The 24,818-nt window shown below is 40.9% G+C and overlaps 1 protein-coding gene across 18 annotated transcripts in view; it reads left to right on the forward strand.

Annotated features, from left to right (window-relative positions):
• mark3a (MAP/microtubule affinity-regulating kinase 3a) overlaps nucleotides 1-24,818 on the forward strand; it is an 85,330-nt gene that overhangs the window by 12,428 nt on the left and 48,084 nt on the right. For all 18 annotated transcript variants that reach the window (XM_050062736.1, XM_050062735.1, XM_050062740.1 and 15 more), the window contains exons 3-5: nucleotides 197-250; nucleotides 16,753-16,801; nucleotides 19,395-19,460. In XM_050062736.1, the coding sequence (XP_049918693.1) occupies nucleotides 197-250; nucleotides 16,753-16,801; nucleotides 19,395-19,460 (169 nt within the window). The remainder of the gene's footprint in view (nucleotides 1-196; nucleotides 251-16,752; nucleotides 16,802-19,394; nucleotides 19,461-24,818) is intronic.

Raw genomic sequence — 24,818 nt, forward strand, 5'->3', positions numbered from 1 at the left:
GAAGCTGAAACTGTTTTATTGCTGTCTCAGATTGACTCTGAAGTGTTTTAAAGATAAGCTAAATTCAATTTCCTTCTCTGTGTGGTTGTTTTTTTGATTGATTTTCCTTTTTCCACTTCCTCTTTTTCACACTTCTCCTCTGCTGTTATGTCCTATTTAACTCAGTTTCAATTCTGTTTTTTCTCTCTCTTCACAGGTGGCAATTAAGATAATAGACAAGACTCAGCTGAACCCAAACAGCCTTCAGAAGGTAATTTACCCCCCTTCTTCCTCTCCGCTGTTACACTCTCTCACGCTGTGGCAGAATTCATTTATAAATTCATGAAGCACAACAGATTGAGTATTAATTGTGTAAATGGGAAGTGGGGCATGCTGGGACTGAGCATGTGTTCTTCATATAGAGTTAAGAGCTTTTATTATTTTAGTGGGAAGCTTCCGCTGTGGAGGAGATGATTCACCTCTACATCCACTGTCCCACTTAGGTTTTAAATGAAAACATTGGAGTGAAGTTAAAATCTAATCCGAGGCCTTAAAAGGAGGATTGTGTCTCAGGTCCTTTACTTAAATGAAAGTAATAATACTGCAGTTTAAAAATACTCCATTACTATTTAAAACCCTGCACTCTAATTAAAAGTACAACAATATTATGCATGTAAAATGTGATGGTTGGTCTTTGTCGTCGGCTATTTGTCCCGCCCCTCTTCCACTGTGATTGGATGGCTGGGTAAAGAGTGACAGTGACGAGTGCAGTGTTTTACCCAAAGATAAACATTTTTCAGCTCTTGGCAAGCAGAAAAAAACGCTAAACTTGGAGTGTTCAGTGCCAAATAGATGCTTAACAACTCGTTTGCTCATTGCTCTTCCCGCTGGTATACATTCTTCTTCTTTCGTTGGCCTCCAACGACAGACTGGAACACTTATAGTTGCACATGCTGCCCTGTCAGGTCCGGAAGAATGGGATCGCTGCTATGTTCAACACTGGAGAAAAACGAGTACTGTCACATTTTCAGAACCCAAGTATCGGTTCTTATGACATTCCTGCTGCAGAAGATGCCTTAATCTAATTTTAGGAAGAAAAAAAAGTGGGTTAAATCTTTGATAACATCAGCGAACTATTAGTGTCATTGTCAACACTATACCATGCATTTATTCAGCATGCCATGCAATATTGAGGTTTAAAATTTGTGCTCTGCTCATAGAAAACTGCACTGCATATCAGATCAAGCACTTCCTAAACTCAGGTTTGAAGAGCCGTCTGCCATGTGTGCTCTCTGCAGCAGCAGCCTGTGAAAAACTGTCCTGAAAGTTGCGACTGCAGACGTGGAAAATCATCTGTTCATCAACCAGCATCATTTGTTGTTTGGTGGTACTTCTGATACAGGACAGAACAAACTGTATGCAAGTCAGGTTGCAGTGATATACCGGTTTCAAGGTATGCCGTGATATAAAAGTTGACGGTTATCATACAGTGTCCATTTTCTTATCTGTGATATTGATTATCTCCCGTTTCAGTTATATAAATACAGTGGTGGATACGTATCTGTAGGACACAGACATATTTCAGGTTAAGAAGAACCTTATTTTAAGTCTTTGATGCAAAGATTTGTACATTAGCTGGAATGCAGTGAAAGCAGTGTTCTTTATATTTAGATGTGAATGTGAAATATTTTTTTTGTTTCTGTTTTAAAAACAATGAATAATCATGATAAAGAATGGTGAGCTCAATATTGATCGAAGTAATCGTGATCACTGTTTTGGCCATAATCATGCAGCCCTACTGCTGGGTAGTTTAACCTCAGAATTGTCTCATTCAAACACGTTTTGCTGTAAACTGTGAGTTCTGGTATTTTTCTGGACGTCTTTTGGCCTCCATGAGAAACTAAATGTGATTTTTCTGCTACCTTTTTCCGGCTCATGCTGCTCGGTTGTCATGCAACTGGGAGTGACAGTTTTGTTTTTCTTGTTAAATCAACCAAACCAGGAAGTGGGTTTGCCTTTAAAATGCAAATTTTTCAGAGACTGAGAGTGAATGCTCCTTTTTTGTCACCCAGTGAAAAGCAGTTTCACTTTACAGTTTGAAGTCAGCGAGCTGAGAACGAGCTGCCCATAACCCTGTTTCTCTTTTTTTTGTGTACACTCATTAGCAAGGGAGATGTGTGTTGCGTGGTTGTTTTGATCTGTACATTTTGGCTCAGTCTCACGGCCTGGAAGTGGTTTCGGGGAAGTCAGAGCGATATCGACTCTGCTCATCAGACAGAGCAGAGGGGACGGGGCAGAGCGTGGCGGCAGCAGTTACTGCTGCTGGTGCTGGTGGCAGCGATGATGTGTTGGGTGTTGATGTTCAGCCGCCACCCGTCGCTGGGCTCTTCTCTCCCTCGTCCCTTTCAGCGATCTGCTAGTGGTTTTCCATCAGTTTTTCCAAAGCTCCATTGATTCTGGCCTTTGTATCTCAGAGGCCCGGGCCCTTTGGCGTTGGCTGTGACACGACGCTGACAGAAAAACACTGAGTCATGACAGCGCTGTTCACGGAAACACAAAGCATGAGGCTTTTGTCTGCGATCCTTGTTGTTTTTAGGTTACTGCTTTGTCACAGTCGAGGAAAAAAAACCTCTTTTAGGAATTTGTCAGGTTATTTTTCCTGCTGCTCACCAGGGACTCAGATTTCTTTTTCATGACTTAAAGTTTATTGAACTTCACAGAAAACCACAACATAGAAAAGCCAAGAATACAATCCTCACACAGAAGAAAGAAAAATAAATAAAATGGGTAAACAATAAATGAAAAGCAAATGGATAGTAACTAAATAAACAAACTAAAATTGTATAAACTGTATAAAACTAAGTGACATGTTAAGTAAATTTGTCAGTTGTCAGCCGTACCACTGTTAAATGTCCACACTTAAACAGTGTCCATGTGATGTTTCCTCCCGCTGTGCCATCCACACCCACCCTCCTGCATTCATGATGGGATTCAGATTTCTTTTAATGTTTATTTAAGGAACTGGAACACACTTGAAAAAAGAAACTACATCTTTCTTTTTCCATGATTGACACTTTAAATGTTCCCATTCTTGTCACACGTTTCTATTTATAGGCTCGCTTTCTATGTTTTTTCTTTTTTTTTGGTTGATGAGTTGGATATTCAAAGGAAATCCTGACATGGATTAGATTTGTGGCTTATTTTTGTAGCTCAGTAGTTGAGACTGGTCCAATTCCTTGAGCGTCACTTGTGTTGAGAGAATAGTTTGACTTTTAAGGAAATACACTTCGTCAATTTGATGCCAAGAGTTAGATGAGAAAATCTGTACCACTGGGACATCTGTATGGTAAATATGAAGCTAATAATGCCAACAGCTTTGTGCAGCTGCCTCTGTGTTCGCAGCAACCTGTACTGAGGAGTAGCGTGAAAGTCAAGAGCGCTCACTCCGCAGCAAAAGCTGGGCACCAAAATATCCCCAGAAGTACACTGCACAGCACACTAACCAGCTAGTGAGCTTTACAGATGCTAGTAGGGTAACAGCTGGCGTGTTAGGTGCTCTCAGAGGAGGGCAATCTTGCATCAGGGGAGACTTCAGAGATCTGGTCCAAAATACACTGGATCATATGGATTTGAAGCAGCAAACTTTATTAGAGGACTAATGTTTTGACACCAGGTGCGTCTTCATTAGAGCTGAAGCTGACGAAGACATACCTGGTGTCGAACCTTTAGTCCTCTAATAAAGTTTGTTGCCTCAAGTCCATATGATCCAGTGTATTTTGTGACACTTACAGAGCCAGGCTACCTGTTTCCAGTCTCTAAGCTAGGCTAAACCAACCACCTGCTGGCTGTAGCTTTATATTGAACATACAGATATAAGCGTGGTATCGATTCTCTCATGTAACTCTTGGCTAGAAAGTAGTGTTGACCTGAACGCTTCAATGTTTGATCATTCCCATGGTCATTGATGTTCCAATTAGCATTTGAATGCTGTGTTTTTTTTATACTGTTACCCCAAAAATGGCAAGTAGGCCATAGATTAAGAAATAGTAATCCAACATAATCCATTATGCATCAAAATAAATTGAGTTATTCACAGACAAACACATTGAAATTTAGTGATAGGCCCAAGTTTGTGACCATGACAATTTGACCGCACGTGAACGGGTTATAGATACCTTAGCAGAGTGCTAGGTGTGCCAACAGAAACTGGTATGTCACAAATCTACAACCAGTTTGGCAAATCACCTGAAAATTTGATATGACAGCTTAGCTGTCTTGCTAATCATTCTTTTTTCCATAGTTTGAACTCTGCTCATTCGGCTCCCTACTTGTATGCACGAAAATGCAGGTAAAGTACTGAGCATACTCAACTCAACTCAACTCAAACTTTATTTATAAAGCACATTTAAAACAACCAAGGTTGACCAAAGTGCTGAACAGGTCAATAGAAATAAACAAGCAAATACAATGAGGTACCTAATAGTACACCACAATAATAACCATAAGATACATAAAATACAATACAATAAAATAAAATACAAGAGTTATAAAATAAGATCAAAATAAGCTAAAATGTTTGGGTGTCCAGCTCAACCTGAGTTAAAAGCCTGAGAGAAGAAGTGGGTTTTAAGAAAAGACTTAAAAACCTCTAGGGTCTGGGCAGACCTAATGTGCAGGGGCAGGCTATTCCAGAGCCTAGGGGCAGCCGCCCCAAAGGCTCTGTCGCCTCTGGTCTTCAGCCTAGTCCTAGGAGTAGCCAGTAATAGCTGACTGGCTGATCTCAAGGCTCTGGAGGGAGCATGAAAGTGCAGGAGTTCGGTTAAATAAGGGGGTGCCAGCCCATTTAGGGCTTTAAAAACAATCAATAAAATCTTAAAATCAATTCTAAAACGCACTGGAAGCCAGTGGAGCGAGGCCAAGATTGGTGTGATGTGATCGTGTTTACGCTTTCCAGTGAGGAGGCGGGCTGCTGCGTTCTGGACAAGCTGTAGACGGTGTAGCAGTGACTGGTCAATACCGACATAAAGCGAGTTACAGTAGTCCAGACGTGAGGTTATAAAAGCATGGATTACCCTCTCTAGATTCTGGGGGGAGAGATAGCCCTTTACTTTAGCTAAAAGCCTGAGTTGATAAAAGCTGGTTTGTATTACTGATCTAACTTGTTTATCGAATTTAAAAGCACTGTCAAAGGTCACACCGAGATTTTTAACAGAGGAACGGATGTTAGGAGTGAAGGGGCCCAGAAAATCAGCAGAGTAATCGGAGGGGTCACATCCAAACATAATGATCTCTGTTTTATCCTCATTGAGATTTAAAAAGTTACTGTCCATCCAGGATTTGACATCTTTTAAACATTCTAGCAGTGGCTAGAATGTTTTTTATCCAGTCGATGATACGACTGGATAAATGAGACTTCAATTATACCGTACAAGTTGTGTGAGAGTTTGTGAACAGGTGCTCTAAAATAGTTTTGCTTTTGTTTAATGCAGTCCTCTATGACTTCAATTTAGCAAGAATTTTCTCACTTTTTGGATTCTTCATTCACTGAGAAGGCAAGCAGGGGAAACGAAAATTCTTCTCCACAAATTAAACATAACATGAGTGAGTAATTGAGGAGGAATGATGATAGGAATTATCATTTTGTTGATAAAGTATTCTTTTAGCCGCACCGTAAAAACCTACAAGAGCCCCAGATGTTTTAATTTGCTGAAAATAGTCCCGATCAAATGCTGTACTTGCTCCCAGCCCCAGCTGCTTCAGGAAATCACTGAGCCTTAATTGACATATATATTTATATATTTGTGACTTGTTTTTAAAGATTGACGTCTTGAGTAGGAACCAGTGGGCTCAGAGCTGAGAGACACAGACAGTCAGCTTCTTCCTTTAAAACATTCACTCTTCCGTTATTTTAAGAGCTGACTGAGCGTCATCAGGGACTTCAGGTTTGTGTATGAAATGTTGCGCTCAGGTTCAGATGAGTTAGAGGGGCTGGGTCTGCTGTTTATTTTGCTCTGCTCTCCTCACTTTTTTTTCTGTGAGCTGGTGCTGCTGTAACAGCCAACCTGCATCAGAGAGCCGGCACCGCTGCGACCTGACCTCTTATGTAACCGGGAGAATTGGCGAGAGGCTGATAGCGGGGGATATCGTCTCTGAAGCCTAAATGTTTATTTTCAGCCTCTGTTCTTAATAGTTTGGAGGAGCTGAGTCGACATTCACATCTGTCACTGGCTGCTGGCAAGCTGCTCTCAGCTCCCACTCTGTTCTTCTTCTTCCTCTCCCGTCCTCATTCAACCTGCTGAGGGTGTTGTTGTCGCCGTCGTCAAGGTCAAAGGTCAGCGAGGGAGTGCGACACTTGAAGTCTTGATTAAATGTAAACAACCTCTGCTCCCTGTGCTGAGGTTTCGCTTTTCATTAAGTGGTTTCAGAGCAGATAAAAAAACCTTGGACGTCATTTATAGCAGCATGCTTCATCCTGGAAGCAAGGACTAATGCGTCACAGTGCGTCATGAACATGATTAATTTGACAGGGACCGTTATATTTTTGATTAGCTTTTTTAAACCTGCTTTAATTTAATAAAAAAAGCAGCTTTTATCGTGTGAAAAATTAATATTTGCTAATTATACTCTGCTCAGGATTGAATCTCAATACTTTTTGAGTGCTGACATTAATGCATCTGGGTTATCAAACTGTCTGTTACTAAAAGCACTGGAGTCTTAGCCTTGTTTACTTACTATATATACATATATTTATTTAAATCTTTGTACAGTACAACTGGTTTCGGGCTGCAACTAACAATTATTAGCCTTTTGATTGATTTAGCGGTTGTTTAGTCTATAAAACATGAGAAAATATTGAAAAATGTCAGTTTCCCAGAGCCTAATATGATGGCTACAGATCACTTGCTGTGTCTGACCAATAGTCTAAAAAACAGAGATCTATAAGTCCAAATATTTTTAATTTACAACGATATAAGACAGCAAAAATAACCCAAATCCTCATATTTGAGAAGAGTGTCTGGCATTTGTTTGATCGATTTTCAAAATCGATGATGATTTAGTTATCTGTTTCATTCTCTGATCAATTAATCCTCCCAGCTTAATACTGTTATATAAAGATGACATTTAGCTCTCAAAAATATTATTTTGGGTTATTTTAGAAGCGTTTTTTTAGAAGAACTTGTGAGATTGGAAGGAAAGCATTGTTTTGGCACCGTCATGAAACCAGATCCACTGCCTAACCTGAGAGACTGAATCCCCAAAAGGGGTCACAAAATGTTGCACAAAATAATTCATGTATAATTAATGTTTAAGAGACTTAATTTTAAAAATATTGTGTTGTCAAATGCTGTCCAGTTTTTACCCTTTCAGGCCTCCAAAAATTATTCAAATGAAACAAAATCAAAATACATATTTTTCCTCTTACCTGTAGTGTCACTTATCAGTCTTGATTGTTTTGGTGTGAGTTGCCGAGTGTTGGAGATATAATGGAACTAGATGGCACTTGGCGTGTGGTGCTCAAAGCGCCCAAAAAATAAATTAAAAAAACTCAACAGTAATATCTCTTTTTCAGAAATCATGACCAGGTTACTCAAGATAATCCACAGACCTTGTTGTGAGCAGTTTCATGTACCAATCTACACCCACCAACTGTATCACAGTGCAGAAGGAATCGTGCATCTACTCATGGACGTGAGGCTTGTGCGCATGACGGTGCGAGATGTAAACATTAATGGCGTCCTCCTCCTCAGTGGTGCTAGGTGAGCTAGGAGAAGGTGCACGCTTCCTTTTGCGCCGTGATACAGTTGGCGGGTGTAGTTCAGAAGAAGAAAATAGTTCCTGCATGAAACTGCTCACAGCAAAGGTCTGTGGATTATCTTGATTAAGCGGGTCATGATTTCTGGAAAGAGACAATGATGTTGAGTTTTTCAGATGTTTTTTTTTTTTGATGCTTTGAGCACCACAAGCTATAGTGCCACTATATTGGAGAGAAGGCAGACATCTGTACGGCCGATCTCTCCAGCACTTGGCAACTCTCACTTAAACAATCTAGACTGATAAATAGCGCTACAAGTAAGAGGAGAAAAAAAAACCTCAGATGGAACTGTTGATTGGAGCAGCGTACCATCGGAGAACTGCAAGTGTGAAATATCATCTCAACGCAAAACATTTAGCAGCGAACCCGGAGGTCCCAGCTAGCATAGGCTCTGATGCTAGCGCTAGCAGCTAGCCTCGTCAAGCCACACTCAACCAGGCGTTCAAACTGAGTAAGTCAACCTGTGACCGACTAACTAACTCCCTTACAAAATAGACTGTGGACCAGTTGTTGTGGTAGAGGACAGGGGGACAACTGTGTCCAAAATCCAGCAGCTTTACTATGACACATTTTTTAATCACTTGACAGCCCTAATATGTATATTTGATTTGGGATGAACTGTTCCTTTAATTGAACTGCAGCTGAACCCACTGAAATACAACCAGTGATGAAGGGCAACAAAAAGACTTAACATGGATTATGGCTTCATATTAAGGCTCCACAAGAAGCACTAAATTGCCCTGACAAGAGAAAATTGGAAAACTCATAACTTGGTGCTAAAGTTTGAGGTTATGTTGAAGTCTGCGGGCCAATCACAGAGAAGCATCTCTTCATTTATGGCCTTACAACTTCAAAAGTCTGAGACAAACAGTTTTCTGTGAAGTGCCTTGAACTTGTTGTGATCGGAGCAGTTAATTTGAACCAGTGTGTTTATTCCCTCAGGTTGATTTGTTTGTCCAGATGGGAACAATAACATTAGAGCTGTGGAGCGACCAAATAACTGCACTGAGAAGAAAGTCTCTCTTGTTCAGAAAGCCGATCTTAACAAAAAACTGCAGTCAGGATATTTTTAACTGAAATAAACACTGGGGGTCGATTACAGCAGAAAAAGTTGAACATCCATCATTCTTAGCTGACGTTGCTTTAATCCGATTTGTCGTGACTCACCTCAAAGTCTCTGACCTGGTGGGATGAAAGTTTAGCAGGAACATGCAGTAAATGATCTAATGGTGAGCCTGCGGGATTTTGTTTACGAGCCTCGGATCAGTTGTAATGGAGGCAGCTCAAACAGGAAAATGCAGAAAGGGGAAGATTCCCACTGAAGTTCGGACTGAAAGGAGCCAATTAAAGGTGTGATATCATCCTGAAACTGTGTGTCATTCATCCTGAAGGGGTTTGATCACGAGACAGATTGTGTAAGCTTCATTGCATCAGTGTGGTGGTATGACTGGATCACCAGCAGGTTTACGTCCTCGACCTCACGGCTTTATTATGTGGTGAATCATGTTGTGTTTTTCCACTCATTCTGTTTACTGCAGAACATACCTGACAAAGTATTTCCATGTACTCTTTAGCTCGTTGTTTTTAAGTCTACCCAGGTGACAAAGGGACTGTATCTGCTATGTAGGACAGTACAGACTGTGTCAGAAACTTTACAAAGTTTTTAAAAGGAAGTATTAATATGCTTGTCTCACGCTGACAACCTACCAACCTGAAACACATTTGTTCAGAGCCGCTGGTTCTCTCTAGTAATCAGCAGAGTTCCTCTTCTGTCTGTCACACAGAAAACCAGCACAGATTTATTCGTCTGTGAGCTCAGGAGAGTATTTTCAGTATGATGATGGGCAGAGCGGGATCACAGGCAGTGTAATGACAGTGAGGAGACCTCAGGCTCTTCTCCTCCTCCTCCTCCTCCGCCTCCTCGTCAGCAGCAGCCAGACTCGTCCTGGCTCAGTTTGTTAACAAGGCTTCCAAACCGGTCGACTCCTGGAGGCCCTGCTGACTGGAGCTCATAATTAACCCTTTAGTCGTCTCTGGACTGGGAGTGAAATGAGACTCCTTACCTCCCACAGCCAGCGTTTCCTGCTGGATCTAGGTGTTTAAAGGAATACTTAACACCCCAAATGATCCTTTGTATTAAAATTATTCACCCTCTGTTGCTCAATTATTCAAGTACACTTTGTTTTTCTTGCATGCCTTTGGAGCAAATGATGAATCTAAAAACAGAGAAAATTCATGATGAATTGAACTATATCAAAACATTTATTTATAAACCTTCACACAACTTGTGCAGCATATTCCAAGTCTCATTTATCCAGTTGTATGCTCAAGACTTTCCAAACAACAGCCCTCTCTGATAGGGAGCTGAAGTGAAAGTACAACTTGCTCTCTTCAGTGCCAGACTCCATTAACAAATACAGTAATTTTACCTCACTGAACACGGGAGCTGCTAGTCTACCGCTGCCTCCATCAGTTAGTTTGTCTGTGTTACTGTGTGACTTTGGTGAATTTGAACCAACCCTTAAAAACTCCAAAGTCACTCAATAACATCAACAAACTAACTGATCAAAGCAGTGGCAGACCAGCAGCTCCTGTGTTCAGCGATGTAAAAATGACTGTTTTTGTCAATGGTGTCTGGCACTGAAGAGAGCAAAGACGAGTTTCATCATCAGCTGAGTCCCTGGTCATAAAGAAGTGTCTGTTAAGGAGGCACTGAGCACATGACCTGGATAAACGAGACTTGGAATACACTGCACGAGTTGTGTCATAGTTGTTAAACAGATTTTTGGATTCCTTGTTCACCATGGAGGCATGCGAGAAAAGCAGGTTTCATGAATTCAGGGTAAGACAGGGTGAGTAATGGAGACACAAATGATCATTTGGGTGGTGAGGTATTCCTTTAAATTACTATCATATGATTTAAAATGAGGCTTATTATCTTTATTCCAACCTTTTTACTTTTGTTTTTTAATCTGGCAGAAGCAGAAGGATGCAGACGGATGACATCCCCATTAGCACAAAGTAGAAAGAATCGTGGAAGTATTGATCTCATAGTTGTAAGAGATAGACATAAAACACACCAGTGGACACCCAGGTGTGGTCACAGTGCAGAGATATGTAACAACATGTATATCTCCAAATCTTGTGTACCCGTCTGTGTCGAAGCAGCTCTGCGTGCAGCCTCGCTGTTTGTCACCATCTGTCACAGCTTCATCAGGGCATCCCCGGTGGATCTGCAGGTTCAAGGCGCCGTGGGTTCGAAACTGTCGCTCAGACTCCCGACATGCTTTACTGCTGTCGTTTATTTCACTCCCCGTTGAGAGCCGACAGACTAAAGCTCAGAGATAAATGAGAAAAACACACATAAATAAGCAGCGATTTATTATCTCAACGAGATGTATCTGCAATGGTGTCTGTCAAAAGTAAAGAAAAAAGTCAGGCATTTGGAGGTTCTAGCTGTGAAAATATTAGGTTCATATTTTTATCAATTAAAGGTTCGGATTTTCAAACAAAATAAGCATTATCAAGACATTATTTTAAGCTCTGATGACTTACAAAGGGCATCTGTTATTATTTTTGGCATTTTATGGAGCGATTATATTTTGTTAACCCCTATTTGCACAGGACTAGTATTAGTGGGAGACTTCATGTGATTTAGAAATGATCCCCCCATGTCTGTATTTCGTGTGGCACATTTGCACAGAATAGGCAAAGTCTGTATTTTACTTCTACATTTATACACACTCCATTTTCCCCTATATTTTGTACGTTTTTCCACCTCAAGCCTTAAAATAAAAGACAGTCTCCCCATATGGTGTATATAATCCCCAGCCATTAAGCCAATGTTGGTGGATCAACTTGATTTGCAAGTCATGGCTTTCCTGCTACTTGCCAAAAGTATCTTTACTAAATATTAATCTTTGTGTGGGACAGTTTCATGTATTTTCCTGAGTATAATGTAGCAAGTGAGTGGATTTTTTGCTCTTCTAGTGGTTCTGACCTCGCTCTTTTTGCACTTGTCTCCATGCTGTGTGGCAAGATGAGCCTCCTGCACCCAAAAAGCTGTCAGAACTTTTATTTATATTAGCCAACGCAATTCCTGAAAAGAGGTGTGGACCAAATGAAAAACCTAAATATGACGCCAAATAAACAAGAAGCTGATTCACATGGGACTAATGCTATCAAACTACCCGTGTTTGGCAAAATATGGGAGGTAATTTGCGTTTTTTTTTCTTGACAAATTACGGACATAGCAGATTCTCTCGGGACTGATGTCACAGACAACTCCCACAATTATTGGGCTACACATTACTAGAGATCCCCTGCGAATAGGACATTAAGCTAAATTCACTTTACACAACTTTCAAGGTTGCCAGATCGCTGTACTGTTCACACTACACAAATTGCTGACCTGGTAATCAGGAGTCTTGATGTTGTTGTGGTTTTCACGCTACATGACTAACCAGTCACATGAGATCACACACGACAGGATATTTCATCAGGAGGAATAGTCAATGAGTATGTTATGTGATGCGTGGGTCGAACCACAACACGTCAAACACTGACAAAGCAACCCTTTGAGTACGTTATTAGGCTAATAACTTCCAGAAACTTAGCCTGCAGTGGCCCACCTTACACCCTCTCTTCATCTCATTCTTTCTCCCTGTAAAACACACACGGACACACGGACACATTGGAGAGTGTTGCAGCGCCTCTTGTCCCTGCCCTCAACCCATGTCTTGCACTCTTATTGGCTGTATCTCGCTGACTATGTCACTGACAGGTCCAGATATTTCACATGCTGCTAGCTCCTAAGCTTCTGTGATGCGTTAGTGAGCCTCTAAGCTTGTGTCTTTGAACAGTTCACACACAACAAGTTTGCAGGAAATCAGGGTGAAAGTCCTGTAGTGTGAACGAGGCATTAGTCGCAAAAGTAGTCAATGCATTCATTGAATAAAATAAATGTTATTCAAAAAGAGAAGCAGGGTATCAGAATAATAAATGAGCAAAAAGCATAAATGAACAGATTTACTGCTTCAGCAAGATGTTTGAGCTGCTCGATCTGTCAAAAGTAAAGTTATACAAAGTCACTACAAAACGCTGCTGATGATTTGTCGATTAGCAGAAAAAATTTACAGTTTTAATAATTAATTTTATAAGCAAATAAAAATCGTCAAGCACATGTGGTTAGAGCTTTAAAATTCTAAGAATTTTTGCTAAATATCCTTTACTTCAAATGATTAAGTGAATTGTGTGCAATCTTTTTTTTCCTAAACAAAATAAGTTATTTTAAGACATAATTTTGAGCTCTAATAACTCAGCTTTTTTTTTTTTTTTTTTTTTCCCATTTTATAAAAATAAATAATTATTTTACTGTAGTTGAAAAAATAATCAATACAGTTTGATTAAATTATTAAAAAAAAACAGTTGGGTAGCAGTAGGATAAATATGGAAACAGTTTATTATCAGTATTTTCAGTAATAAATCTTGAAAACGTGAAAATGTCAACAGCTTTAAAAATGTGAGGATTTTTGTGATCGTCGTTTTTAAATATTATTAAAGGAACAGTTGAATTTAAAAAAAAAAAAGAAATATTTTCCAAACAAAATAAACCATTTCAAGACAGCATTTTGAGCTCTGACAACTTGAACTGTGCTGTATGTGTTTGTTTGTTGTATGGGAGGTATTTGTGTGTTTTGTGGCTGCAGCCTCTCGATTTGTTCGTCAGTGAGCCAACACCGAGGCCACTCCTGCCTCATGAAACATTAAAGCCTTTTTATATTTTTATGGAAGCGAAGAGGGCGAGGTGTAGCTAACAGCGGATCAATAATAAATAGCACTCAGTTCTTTCTGTGCCTCGCGCTGAGGAAAACTAAAAAGCACTTTTGGCCGTTACAAATCTGCTTGTCTGGTCACTGTGAATGCTGATGGAGGAAGAGAGCGTGTGTTGACTGAGTGTCCTGTTATTAGTGCAGAGGGTGGAGATGTGACGGTGCATGTTTAACTTCATTCACATCCCCTCCTCTCAGGCTGGTTTTAAACCGGCGCCGTGCTGCAGGGAATCCTGTTGTTGTGGTTATGTTTCCGTGGTGACAAAATGATCACATTTCCTTGACAAACGTGTTGATGTTGGCTCAGCACAGGGAGCAGTGTTTGGGCTTCTGAACTCGTGATCTCGTCTTATTAACAGCAGGGCTGATGGAGGAGTCTGTGTTTCCTCATCTTCAGGAGTGTGACACAAATATCAGCCACAGGCGCAGGAAACAGTGAAGTGCCATTTAAAAATTAATGTAATATGTGAGCATATGTGTGCAGCATCCATTTAAAATTAAATAATGAATGAATCATCGCTTTGTGACATGGAAATGCCACTTAATAAGCCAGTGCACGCTGCTGTTGAATTATTGTGACTGAAAACACTTGTTAAAGAAAGCCTGTGGTATAATTACTCTGAGAAGTATTTAATTTTAATTTTGTGACACAATCAGTCGTTTACATGCACAGTTAAGTCGAGCTACAGTTACAGCTCGATGAGGTCATTTGATTGGACTACTGTCCTTGTCCCAGTATACAAGCACAGGAGAGGATTAATCGACCGAAGTATGTCCGACTCCACTACAGTAGGTGGCGATATGATATGCCCCCTTTCAGCTTGTTAGTATTGGACCTTTTCCTGTTGACTTATTACGTCACAGCCCAAACATTCGACCAACAAGTTAGCCACAGTTAGCTAGCGGCAAACTGATACCATGGTGGACAACTTTACAGCTCTGTACTTTTTGTCCGTCCAAAAATGCACGGCTCTGGATGTAGATTTGTGCATGTTGTTACCATCTTCCTCTTCTGTCATGCATTTAAAACCTCTTGCACTCCACCCCCATTTTTTAGCAAAAAAGCCTAAAATGACATACCCAAATTAAAATGACTGTAGCCTCTGAGCCGCTCTGACTACATGCATGCATGAGGTCTTGCCAGAAAGCAAACTCTCTGAAGTTTCGTGTGAAAGTGTTAGAAACACTCTCGGTGATACAGAGTCAGAGTAATGGGCCTCTGAAGTCAGTAAAAAGTTGAAGATTTTGCCTAAAATAAAATAAAAACTGATTTTCAGGATGAATAACTGTCTGTGGCTTCATCTGAGCAGGTAAATGACACTGTGGGGCTGTAGGCACACTATCAGTGAACACTTGTTTCAAGTTTGAAGAAGACTGCTCAAAGTATGACCACTCTACAGTGTTTTTTCCATGAAAAGATCCAGGCGGAGCTCCAAATGATAGAGTGCTCACTCCGCTTCAAAACAGTACTTTCAGTGATCAAACAACACTCAGCCAGCTTCAGACATCGTACCTTATTGAAATCAGGTGTGATTATGATAGCTGATGTTGTTTATGACAGAAACACCACAAAATATCACCAAATAAAGCCATATGAAACGTGAAAGTTGTGATCCCACTTTCTAGGCGGTATACATCAGCCAAAAATAGTGGTAGGAGTGAGATCTCACCTTTTATAAACCAGCTACGTGTCGACTGACGGCTCTGCATGAGATCGTGAGTAATCCTTTAACTTTTCCCCTCGAAAAATGGCATAACATGGCTTGTCACCACTCATCGCGATTTTGGACTTCGTGTATTTAGGCTGCTCTGGTGCGAAAACCATAAGGAATAAAAGAAAAACAATGACGGATTCAGGAAGCCGAGAGCTCCCTGAATCCGGTGATACCAAGCATCACATGGTTTGATGACGTAGTGTGCCTGTGAGATCCCATTTAACAGAGGAGGAAGGGAGCGCGGACGCCAGCGTCCGAACAGAGTTAAAGAGGTTAATACTTTAAACTTCTGGCGGACACTATGCCTTGGACAGTTTGGGTGCGGTTGACTGTATACATGCAGGAGTGAGTCAGCTACCAATTGCATTATCTCCAACTTTAAAAAAAGTTCCTTTTAGTATGATTTCCGTTGTACCAACATGTTTACAGGTATTTTAAAAGTCCGGTTTTAGTCGGACTAACACAATAAATCAATTTTTTCTAATGCTGTGTAAATGAACAGCCCAAAAAGTCTTTGTATGAGGGATCGCCGATGCCGATGCAGATCATTAGTAATCCAGGAGACTGCTAACCGATATTTGGGAACAATATAAATTTGCAGTAAAAATTAAAATCTTGGGGTCAAAAGTTAGAATAACACAAACACAACTTCAACACAGAACTCTGCTTGCATGCCTTTAAACAGCCTATGTTTAATTAAATAGTGCAAAAGAGAAATTTTCCTCTTTTCAAAGTTTGATAGATTCAACTAAGACACCTAAAACACACATAAAATATGGCTTGATAGTGACAGTATTAAACAAAGGTGCAAATTTGGCTCCATTATAACTCACAAGCTTCACTGACAAAACAACTGTCTTTCTAGACATGTGTTCCCCAAAATACAACATGCTAATGTTATTAGCATCAGCCTATGACATTAACACTACTTAATTTAGTGAAGCGGCTAGCAGCTTTTTCCTGGCAGTGACAAATATGATGGTAGCTCATATGAACGGGTCTGTCGTAGGTTGATTGCGCATGCACATATGTCTGGTGTATGAAATGTCTGTATGGTCAGTGATCAACTGTGTTTGTATTTTATAAACTATGGTAAATTCTCACAGGTGCTGTCTCAGTCTGTTTTCCTTTCCTTGCAGTTTTCATACTCATACAACTGAAGCTTCATCCACTAACCATTATTAGATTAACTGTAGAATGCTACGGCAGAAACACTGGGTGTTTCCGCAGCTTTGTTGTTATGGATTGTGATGTGAAACAACTTCAGTAATATCTGCTGCCTTCCGATTCCGATAATAGAAAAAAGCTGCATATAGCAGCCTTAGTTTGTTTCTAATTTCCACAAAAAGTACTCATAAAGATCTTGAAACCCACAGAGTTCAGTATCAACATTTCTTCTCCTCTTTCATTTCAGCTCTTCAGAGAAGTTAGAATAATGAAGATTTTGAATCATCCCAATATAGGTAAGTGGATCTTACACACATGAACACAGTATATTAGCACGATTTAATACAGTTTAAAGACTTAAATATGATTTAATATGAAGACTTACATATTGGTGATGTAGGGAAAATGTGTGGTATATTGTTCAGAATTTCCACAAGTGTAAAAAATACTGTGCTATAAGTGAAGATTTGACTGTTTCTAAATGATCAGGTTGTGTTGCTGTCTGCTCAAGGACATTTAACATGCAGGGCTCTCTGACCTTTGATCTTTCTTTTACTGGACAGTCACATGATCCAGCTCCATGCTCCCAGCCTGGATTTCATCAGCTTGTTTTGACCTATAAGCTCTGCTGTTTCAGCTTTTTAATTTCCTTTTTTTTTGTTGTTGTTGTTCTGGGTCACACAGACGTCACGGGAGATCACTGAGCGTTCTTTAAAATCAAACAATCCTGGCAGGAGTTACAGTTTTTGTAAAATGGCAGCCATTCAGAGTCTGAGGAGAGCTCAAACAGTTTGCACAAAAATGTTGACATTTTCATGTAAAACTGGAAATAATGTCTGAAACATAATCCGGGAGAGTTTATTGTCCTCTCTGGACAACAGTGTGTAATTGATGGGATTAAAACTGGAGGGTCATTCTCATTGCTTTGTTTTGGGATTAGAAAATGAAGCAGATTTGATTGAAAAACAAAGAGAGCACGCTGTGTGGAGCAGCACAAACCGGCTGCAAGAGGAAATGCCAGCTAACACCAAACCACTGCAGCAACAAGAAGCCTGCATCACAAAAACCTCAGCTACTGAAGGCTTGAACTGGAGGCAGCGGAGAGATGAGAAAACATGGCATTATAGTGTTGATCAGGAAGTTTATAGGGTTGTAATTAGTGATTGTTTTCATCAGAAGTCAGTCTGCATCATACATCAAATGTTAAAAACAGCCAACACATTTTTTCCCACGGCACAAGACTTTAGGAAGATGTTAAGTGTATTATTACCTCATGAGACTACAAGAACAACAGGAACAATAATATTAATATTTATGATAATTATTTAAAGAAAGAGACCAATGAAAGAGATTTACAAGCGATTAAAATTCACAGTAAATAAATAACTATTTTGGCTGGAAACCTTCGTTGAATGTTGTCCCAGTCTCTCTCACCCTGTGTTTCCTGTCTTCACTGTCATCTGTCCAATAAAGGCAATCATGCCAAAAAAATTGAATGGAGTAAATAAATGAATGAATAAAACCTGCTGTGTGTGAGGTTGAAATGTAGTAAAAGCCTCAAGGTAACAGTGAGTTTCTTTTTAAAAAGTGTAACAAAGAAAAGCTCCATTGTGGTCTCATTTACTGGTCCATCTACGTCCCAACCCTCACCTATGGTCATGAGCTCTGGGTAGTGACTGAAGGAACGAGATCGCGGATACAAGCAACTGAAATGAGTTTCCTCCGTAGAGTGGCTGGGCTCAGCCTTAGAGATAGGGTGAGGAGCTCAGACATCCGGAGGGAGCTCGGAGTAGAGCCACTGCTCCTTCACGTCAAAAGGGGTCATTTGAGGTGGTTCAACATCTGATCAGGATCCTCCTGGGCGCCTCCCAAGCACGTTCAACTTGTAGGAGGCCCCACGGCAGACCCAGAATACGCTAGAGGGATTATATATCTCATCTGACCTGGGAACACCTCAGGGTCCCCCAGGAGGAGCTGGAAAGCATTGCTGGGGAGAGGGACGTCTGGGGTGCTTTGCTTGGCCTGCTGCCCCCACGACTCGGCTTTGAATGAGTGGATGAAACTGGATGCATAGACAAAGAAAAGCAGCAAATCCTCACATTCAAGAAGCTGGATTTAGCAAATATTTGGCTATATTTTGCTTACAACTAAACTTAAAGATGAACTGATTACTCAGACAGTTGCTGATTATAATTCTGTCATGAACTGACCGATAATAGTTTCAGTTTTTGTGACGTTCATAAGGATCAACATGCCTCTTTCTCCTTGCTCATGACCCTATTTGTACAGGGTACACACACACACATGCATGTGTCATAAAACAGAGTGTGCACATTAGACAAGCCTGCCATGGTGCGTTTGGTTTTGAAGATGGGATTCCCTGCTAATTACTTTGAATTTCCTCTCCCCCACGCTCCATGATTTCCTCTGCAGAAATGTGATTATAATTACCAGGGTGATAGTAAGCGCTCACCAGCCCGTACGCTCTCTGTCTCTCCCTCATTGTCTTCCGTCCCACCTCGTCTATATTTAGCAGTGCAGCCCCCTCAGACGCTCGTCACACACCCCTCTTTTATATCTTCGAGCTGAACACACTGCAGTAAAGACGGAAAAAAAAACATAACAGCTTTCGGACTGTACCGTAAATATAGAGTGCTGCTAAGCTTGGATGCTGCGCTTACATGGTCACGACACACACAAACGCACACACATTAAGATCCACGTGACTTCACATCCCTCTCTACTCTCTCTAGGTGCCGGTTTGGAAACATTTCTGCAGTTTGTGCCCATGAATTCGTTACTGTCTGTATCTGAATCTCCTCCATCTTTATACATAATTGAATTTATAATTTCCTTCCTCTCTTCTTCTCTCCTCTCTCCCTCCTTTAGTCAAGCTTTTTGAAGTGATCGAGACGGAGAGGACGCTCTACCTGGTGATGGAGTACGCCAGTGGAGGTGAGACAGAAATAAAATTAACTTTTTGTTGCAGCAAATTGAAAACTACGCACCTGCAACACGTCAAACCTGTCTGACTGAGAAATAAAGCTCCCCTTTAGTTGAGTGAAAATGCATTTTAGGCATTCACGCAACACTCAACCTGTCATGAACAAACTCACTGTGTTTCTACTTGCAAGGGTTGGCTTTGAATGAAACTGTAAAACAAAGAAACATGAGTGAAAAACACTTCCAACAGCTGCTGCACAGAAGACCAGATATAGTCGGTAGAAATCTGCAGGCTGTGTGCTGATCCCAACGTCCCATGTATGATTCATTAACACCAAAATGTGATAAATGTGTGTGTTAATAATTCATACACACTGTGAGCTGCATATAGTCTGCAGACTCGTCTAATACCTGAAAGGACAAATGTAGGAGAACAGGAATCTGGAGATCTGAGTGGGATTTACAGAATAATTGAGTTTAAAGAGATGACTCGTCACTTACACAAGTTACATAGTACATAGAGTAATACTAAATTTTACATTTCCGTTGTTTGCCAGTTATTTTCTATGACGTTTACTAGACAAGACAGTGGCTCTAAGTTGGCAGTAAATTTGAGTCAGTTAATTTTAAGTGTATCAGCTGAACACCGAGTGCATTTTCATCCACATGTAGCTGATACATGGGAAATTGACCCTTCGTTAAACCCCGCCCCTTTGTAATGGTCTGTCAGAGTAAGCATGGAGCCCACACTGTCACTAACTGCACTCCCTGAAGAAATATCATATTTTTGTAAAAATGAAAGAGTGATTCCAGAGAGAAGCAGACAGAGGGGTCTACAGTCTGTGTTTGAAGGATATATCCAGGATGTCAAACTGACTCAGCAGCAACAACAGGTTAAAAAGACAAAGATAGTTAGAAGCTAAAGCCGAACTATAGGCTACAGATCACAGTGTAAAAGTGAACCACCACATCACTGCTGATCGCCACACAAGACAATGAATATAAAGGGAAACTTTGCTGATATTGAACCAGCTGTGTGGCATCACAGTGTGTGCAGATGAACAGTGTTTGGCTTCACCCCCGTGTCTCTGCCAGCACCTGGACCTCCGCCGCCGGACGGGCAATGCTCTCCAGGGGAAGTCAAACAACGTTCATCAGTGCACACTGTATCGCCTCACAGCTGGTATCAGCAAAGTTTCCCTGCTTCCCTTCACTGGTTCCTGTACAGCAGGGTCGGTCTTTGTTTCACTGTTATAATCATTACAAAGCAAAAGCAGCATGTGTATACATTCAGTAGGCTATATCTTCAGTAGCTAGCTAGCTAACCCTACACTTTTCAGGGTTTGATTTTGTTTTTGGAACAGGGAAGAAACTTTTCCAACCTCTCCAGGTAACGAGTATCATTAATACACGACGTGCCCCAGGCACAACATTTAGCTCCAAATCCACAAAACCAGCCTGAAAGTGAAGGAAATGTGAAACAACTGCATTAGAGTCAATGGAGCACAGCTGTGAAGTTAGTGAAGGGTCAAGTTGAGCTTGGCTGAGGTCAAAAGACCAAGATGTAAAAATGTGCGATGGAAACTGATAATGAATCTTTTGCTAACATTGGGTTAAAATGTGTGTTGGATTTGGATGAAAGCCCCTATAATTAGAGTGAAATTACATAGTTATCATAGAAACACTCCTTAGGAAATTCTTGGGAAAGTTTGGTGGAATGTTTTGACCTGTAAGGTAAAGGTTAAGCAAATACAGTTTCTCAAAATGTGTGAAACTTTAAAGCTGCTCCCTGGAGGCTGAAACATAGGAAGAGATTATGACATATGTTGATACAGAGACACGGATCAGTCCATTGTAAACAGAGAGAGCGGAGACTCTGAGCAGGAAAAACCCGTTGGTCAACTCCAGCCAGCACCGTGGATTTCTGTACATCTCAAAACCAAAACATAAAGTTGCAACATCCATATTTTTTTAAGTTAATGTTAACAGCTTTAAGAGAATCTCTTTTTAATGATGAATCTGTAGGTAAATTAGCATCACAAGTGACTTTGTGTTACTGCAAATGAAGAAGATCACGAACATAAACCGATTATTAACAGTGTAAGAACATTTCCAAGAAAAGCTTCCAATGACAGGCTAAGATGTAGAAAGACAAATAAACACATCATATTACTTAGAGTTGCCTGCATAAATCAGAGCGCACATCTTTAAAGTTTTGAAGCTCAAAAAAAAAAGATTACAACAAAACAGAAAAAAAAGAACTTTTGTGATGTGAGAGCTCCTGCATCTTCACACCAATAAGTTTACTTGTGTGGTTTTCTTACGCTGAAAGCTTCTAGTAATTTCTCATTTAATGCGGCGTCACATACACAGGATCTGAAAGGCGGCACATCTTGTCATCGATTTCTTGAAAAGGTCACATTCGGACCACTGAGCCGAGCGAAGAGACGACAAATCGTGAAGACCTGCCCGGCGAGGAGCAAATCACATTACCAACTGAGACGGGAGCTCTGATCAGACGCCAATTGCATTAGAGCTTTAATAAAGTAAATCTAATATTTCTCTCAGTTTGGCTTTGATTTTCGCTGAATTCGAGCAGAAGCTCAAGGCGACCCCCTCGAGCATGTGATCTGCGACTGCATGGATCTCTCCATGAGCTTGTACTTTCAGTCACAGATATCTTGTTATAAAATCTACATGAAGAATATTGAAAATACAGGCCGTGGATGTTAAGTTGTGTTGTTGCAGACCTGTAAGATGTTGGGGAGTAATGTCAGGCAACTTTGAAGTAACAAGAAACATTGATTTACTCCGACAGAGAAAGTTCTGTTTCAGTAAAGTTGATGCAAAACATGTAAAATCAAAGATGGTGCAGGACTGCTTCTTTGCTTCCCAGCTAGAGTATGCTGTTCTGCCACAGGTCACTGGAAGCTATAGTCCACCATCTTTGATTTAACTGGAAGAGACTTTTCTTTGTTGGAGTAAAGAATGTGTTTTAGAGGCGACGGTGACGGTCGTTTGGTTTCTCCACTTTGGCCCATTGCGAAATATCTCAACAATTATTGGATCAATTGGCATTAAATTTTGTGCAGACATTCATGTTCCCCAGAGGATGAATTCTAATATCTCTGATCCCTTAAAGGATAACCTTTTTAAATGTTTTTGTGTTAATTGCCCCGTTGACATCTGAAATTATCCCGGCATTACCCGGAGGAGCTGTATGTGACGAGGCAAATGTCAGAATCATTTGGACCAGACATTAAACAGACTTTATCCTGCCGGCTTCCTTGTACAAAATCCGTGTAATGTCCGATGAGCGCATGTTTGAGTAGAGCAGGTAATTATCTGGAGAATTCTCAGCAACTGAGTGGGCGTGTTGGTGCATTTCTATGGTGAGGCTCGTGCAAAAGTGGAGAAAACAAACATCTTAGGGTGAAATTTACAGAGAAGGCAACGAAAATGTCTAACTGGAGAGATGACTGGATTTGGGAACTTTTGTTGGGAAGGGCCGAAGTGGAAATCATCAGACAAATTCAAGGAGCGGCAGGAGACTCTGTAGTTTATAACCAAATTACGAACCGGCTACGTCAGTGGTTCCCAGCTGGTGGGTTGTCGTCTAAAAGGGGTTCACGGGTCCATTCTGAATGGACGGCAAGTGACTCACAAACATGTCAAGTTTATACTTGTACTTTACTTTTCAGTACAGTGAATATCCGGCACAGAGCTTTAATTTTGAAGTGCCGTTTCCTGCTGTAGGGTGAGAAAACAGACAGCTACTTGACAGAGACAGCAAACTAGCTCGCTGACATGACCAATCAGTATGACACTGAATATATTAAGCTGTGTGGACCTTGAACTAATGACTAAGGAGAAATCTGGATCCCATGGCTGGACCAGTTGGGAACCACTGGGCTACGTAACAGTGGTGTAATCCACGTCATGTCCTCTACTCAGGCGCCACCAGTGTGAAACAGTGTCTTTCCAGTTGGTGAGAACACTTCTATGTGTGAAAGGGAGACTCCGGACTGGATTCTCCGCACAGTGTTGAGAGTTCATATGCGAAAACGGCTGAAATAACTAATGGGAACAACAGTTTTTGAAACTAGTCCAGTATTAAGTGACATTGCTACAGCCGAGAGAAGCCAAAGAGGCTGCAATGTAACCACTCAGGGCATTTGTGCACCGTCAATGCACGTCCACCAAAAGTAAAGTGTTTTTGCTATTGACAGGCTCAGATTATTATGCTAACTTTCCAACAACATTATGGAAAGGTTTCCTACAGAGAAAGACCTTTTTGTTAGAGAGTGAGATCCTTTTTGTTTAATCAGAAACAGCCCCAAAATCACCATCACCAAACCCACCAGACTCATTTAAGTGAACAGTCATTTTAGAGTGTATAGATCCAGAATATTTTCACATCTAACCGAGAGAATTAAGGGTTTATTTGAACCAAACCAAAGCTGGTGATTGTTGGAACAGTGGAACGATGAACCAAGAGTTTAATTTTGTGTCCGTCCACTTTGAATTAAGTGTTTACAATGATGTCATTACTGCTCATTTAAGTGGTACTGCATCAGGGGCTCATTACATTTAAGCAGGGCAATGTGTGGGGCAACTCTGGAAGGCAATGAGACAATGAAGTTGCCCCAACATGATTGCATTTTTCAGGAATGTCATGCTGCCAGAAAATGTTTTAAACGTAATTTTACTTGTTCTGTATTCGTACATGATTCAGATGTCTATTTTTTTCTCTTTACATATTTATTTTTAACGGCACCCTCATTTCTGAAGCAAGGTTGCAATTTCTCTGCTACTCTCCATTTTGTTCCTAATCTCAGACCCATGTACAGCACGCTCTGTGCCCTTTAGCTCTGACATGCTAAGTGTTAGCTGCCACATTCTGTCTTTAGCAGTTGAGTCAGAGAGCAGCAATGAATTGTTGCTTCTCTGGAGCTCTGAATACAGAAACGTACTCTCAGGCCGCCTCTGCAGGTCAGCGCTGAGAGAGTGGGAGGGTTTTGAGGATTCAGAAAAAGTGGGGGAGGTGTTTGTGTTGCTTGTTATTTTGTTTAGTTCCTCTTTTTGCCATGGCAAGGACACACACACACACATGCACATGCATACGCCAGCCACTCGAGTTCATTTAGCACACGGGCGAGCGTAGTCACGTTTTGGCTGGAAGTGTGCAGAAGTGTGGGCCGAGGGAAGGGTCTGCTGCCGGAGCCGAGCTCGGCAGCAGCTTTGTGCCTCCAGGAGAGGACCAGTGTGGAGGAGCTCGCCTCAATATGGTCAACAAACACCCTCCAACCATGCACATGGGTGACAGTGCAGGCCAGCTGCTCAGGAAAAGTTCATTGTGAAGATATTTTT

Source organism: Epinephelus moara, chromosome 14, assembly GCF_006386435.1.
Source record: "Epinephelus moara isolate mb chromosome 14, YSFRI_EMoa_1.0, whole genome shotgun sequence".
Lineage (NCBI taxonomy): Eukaryota > Metazoa > Chordata > Actinopteri > Perciformes > Serranidae > Epinephelus > Epinephelus moara.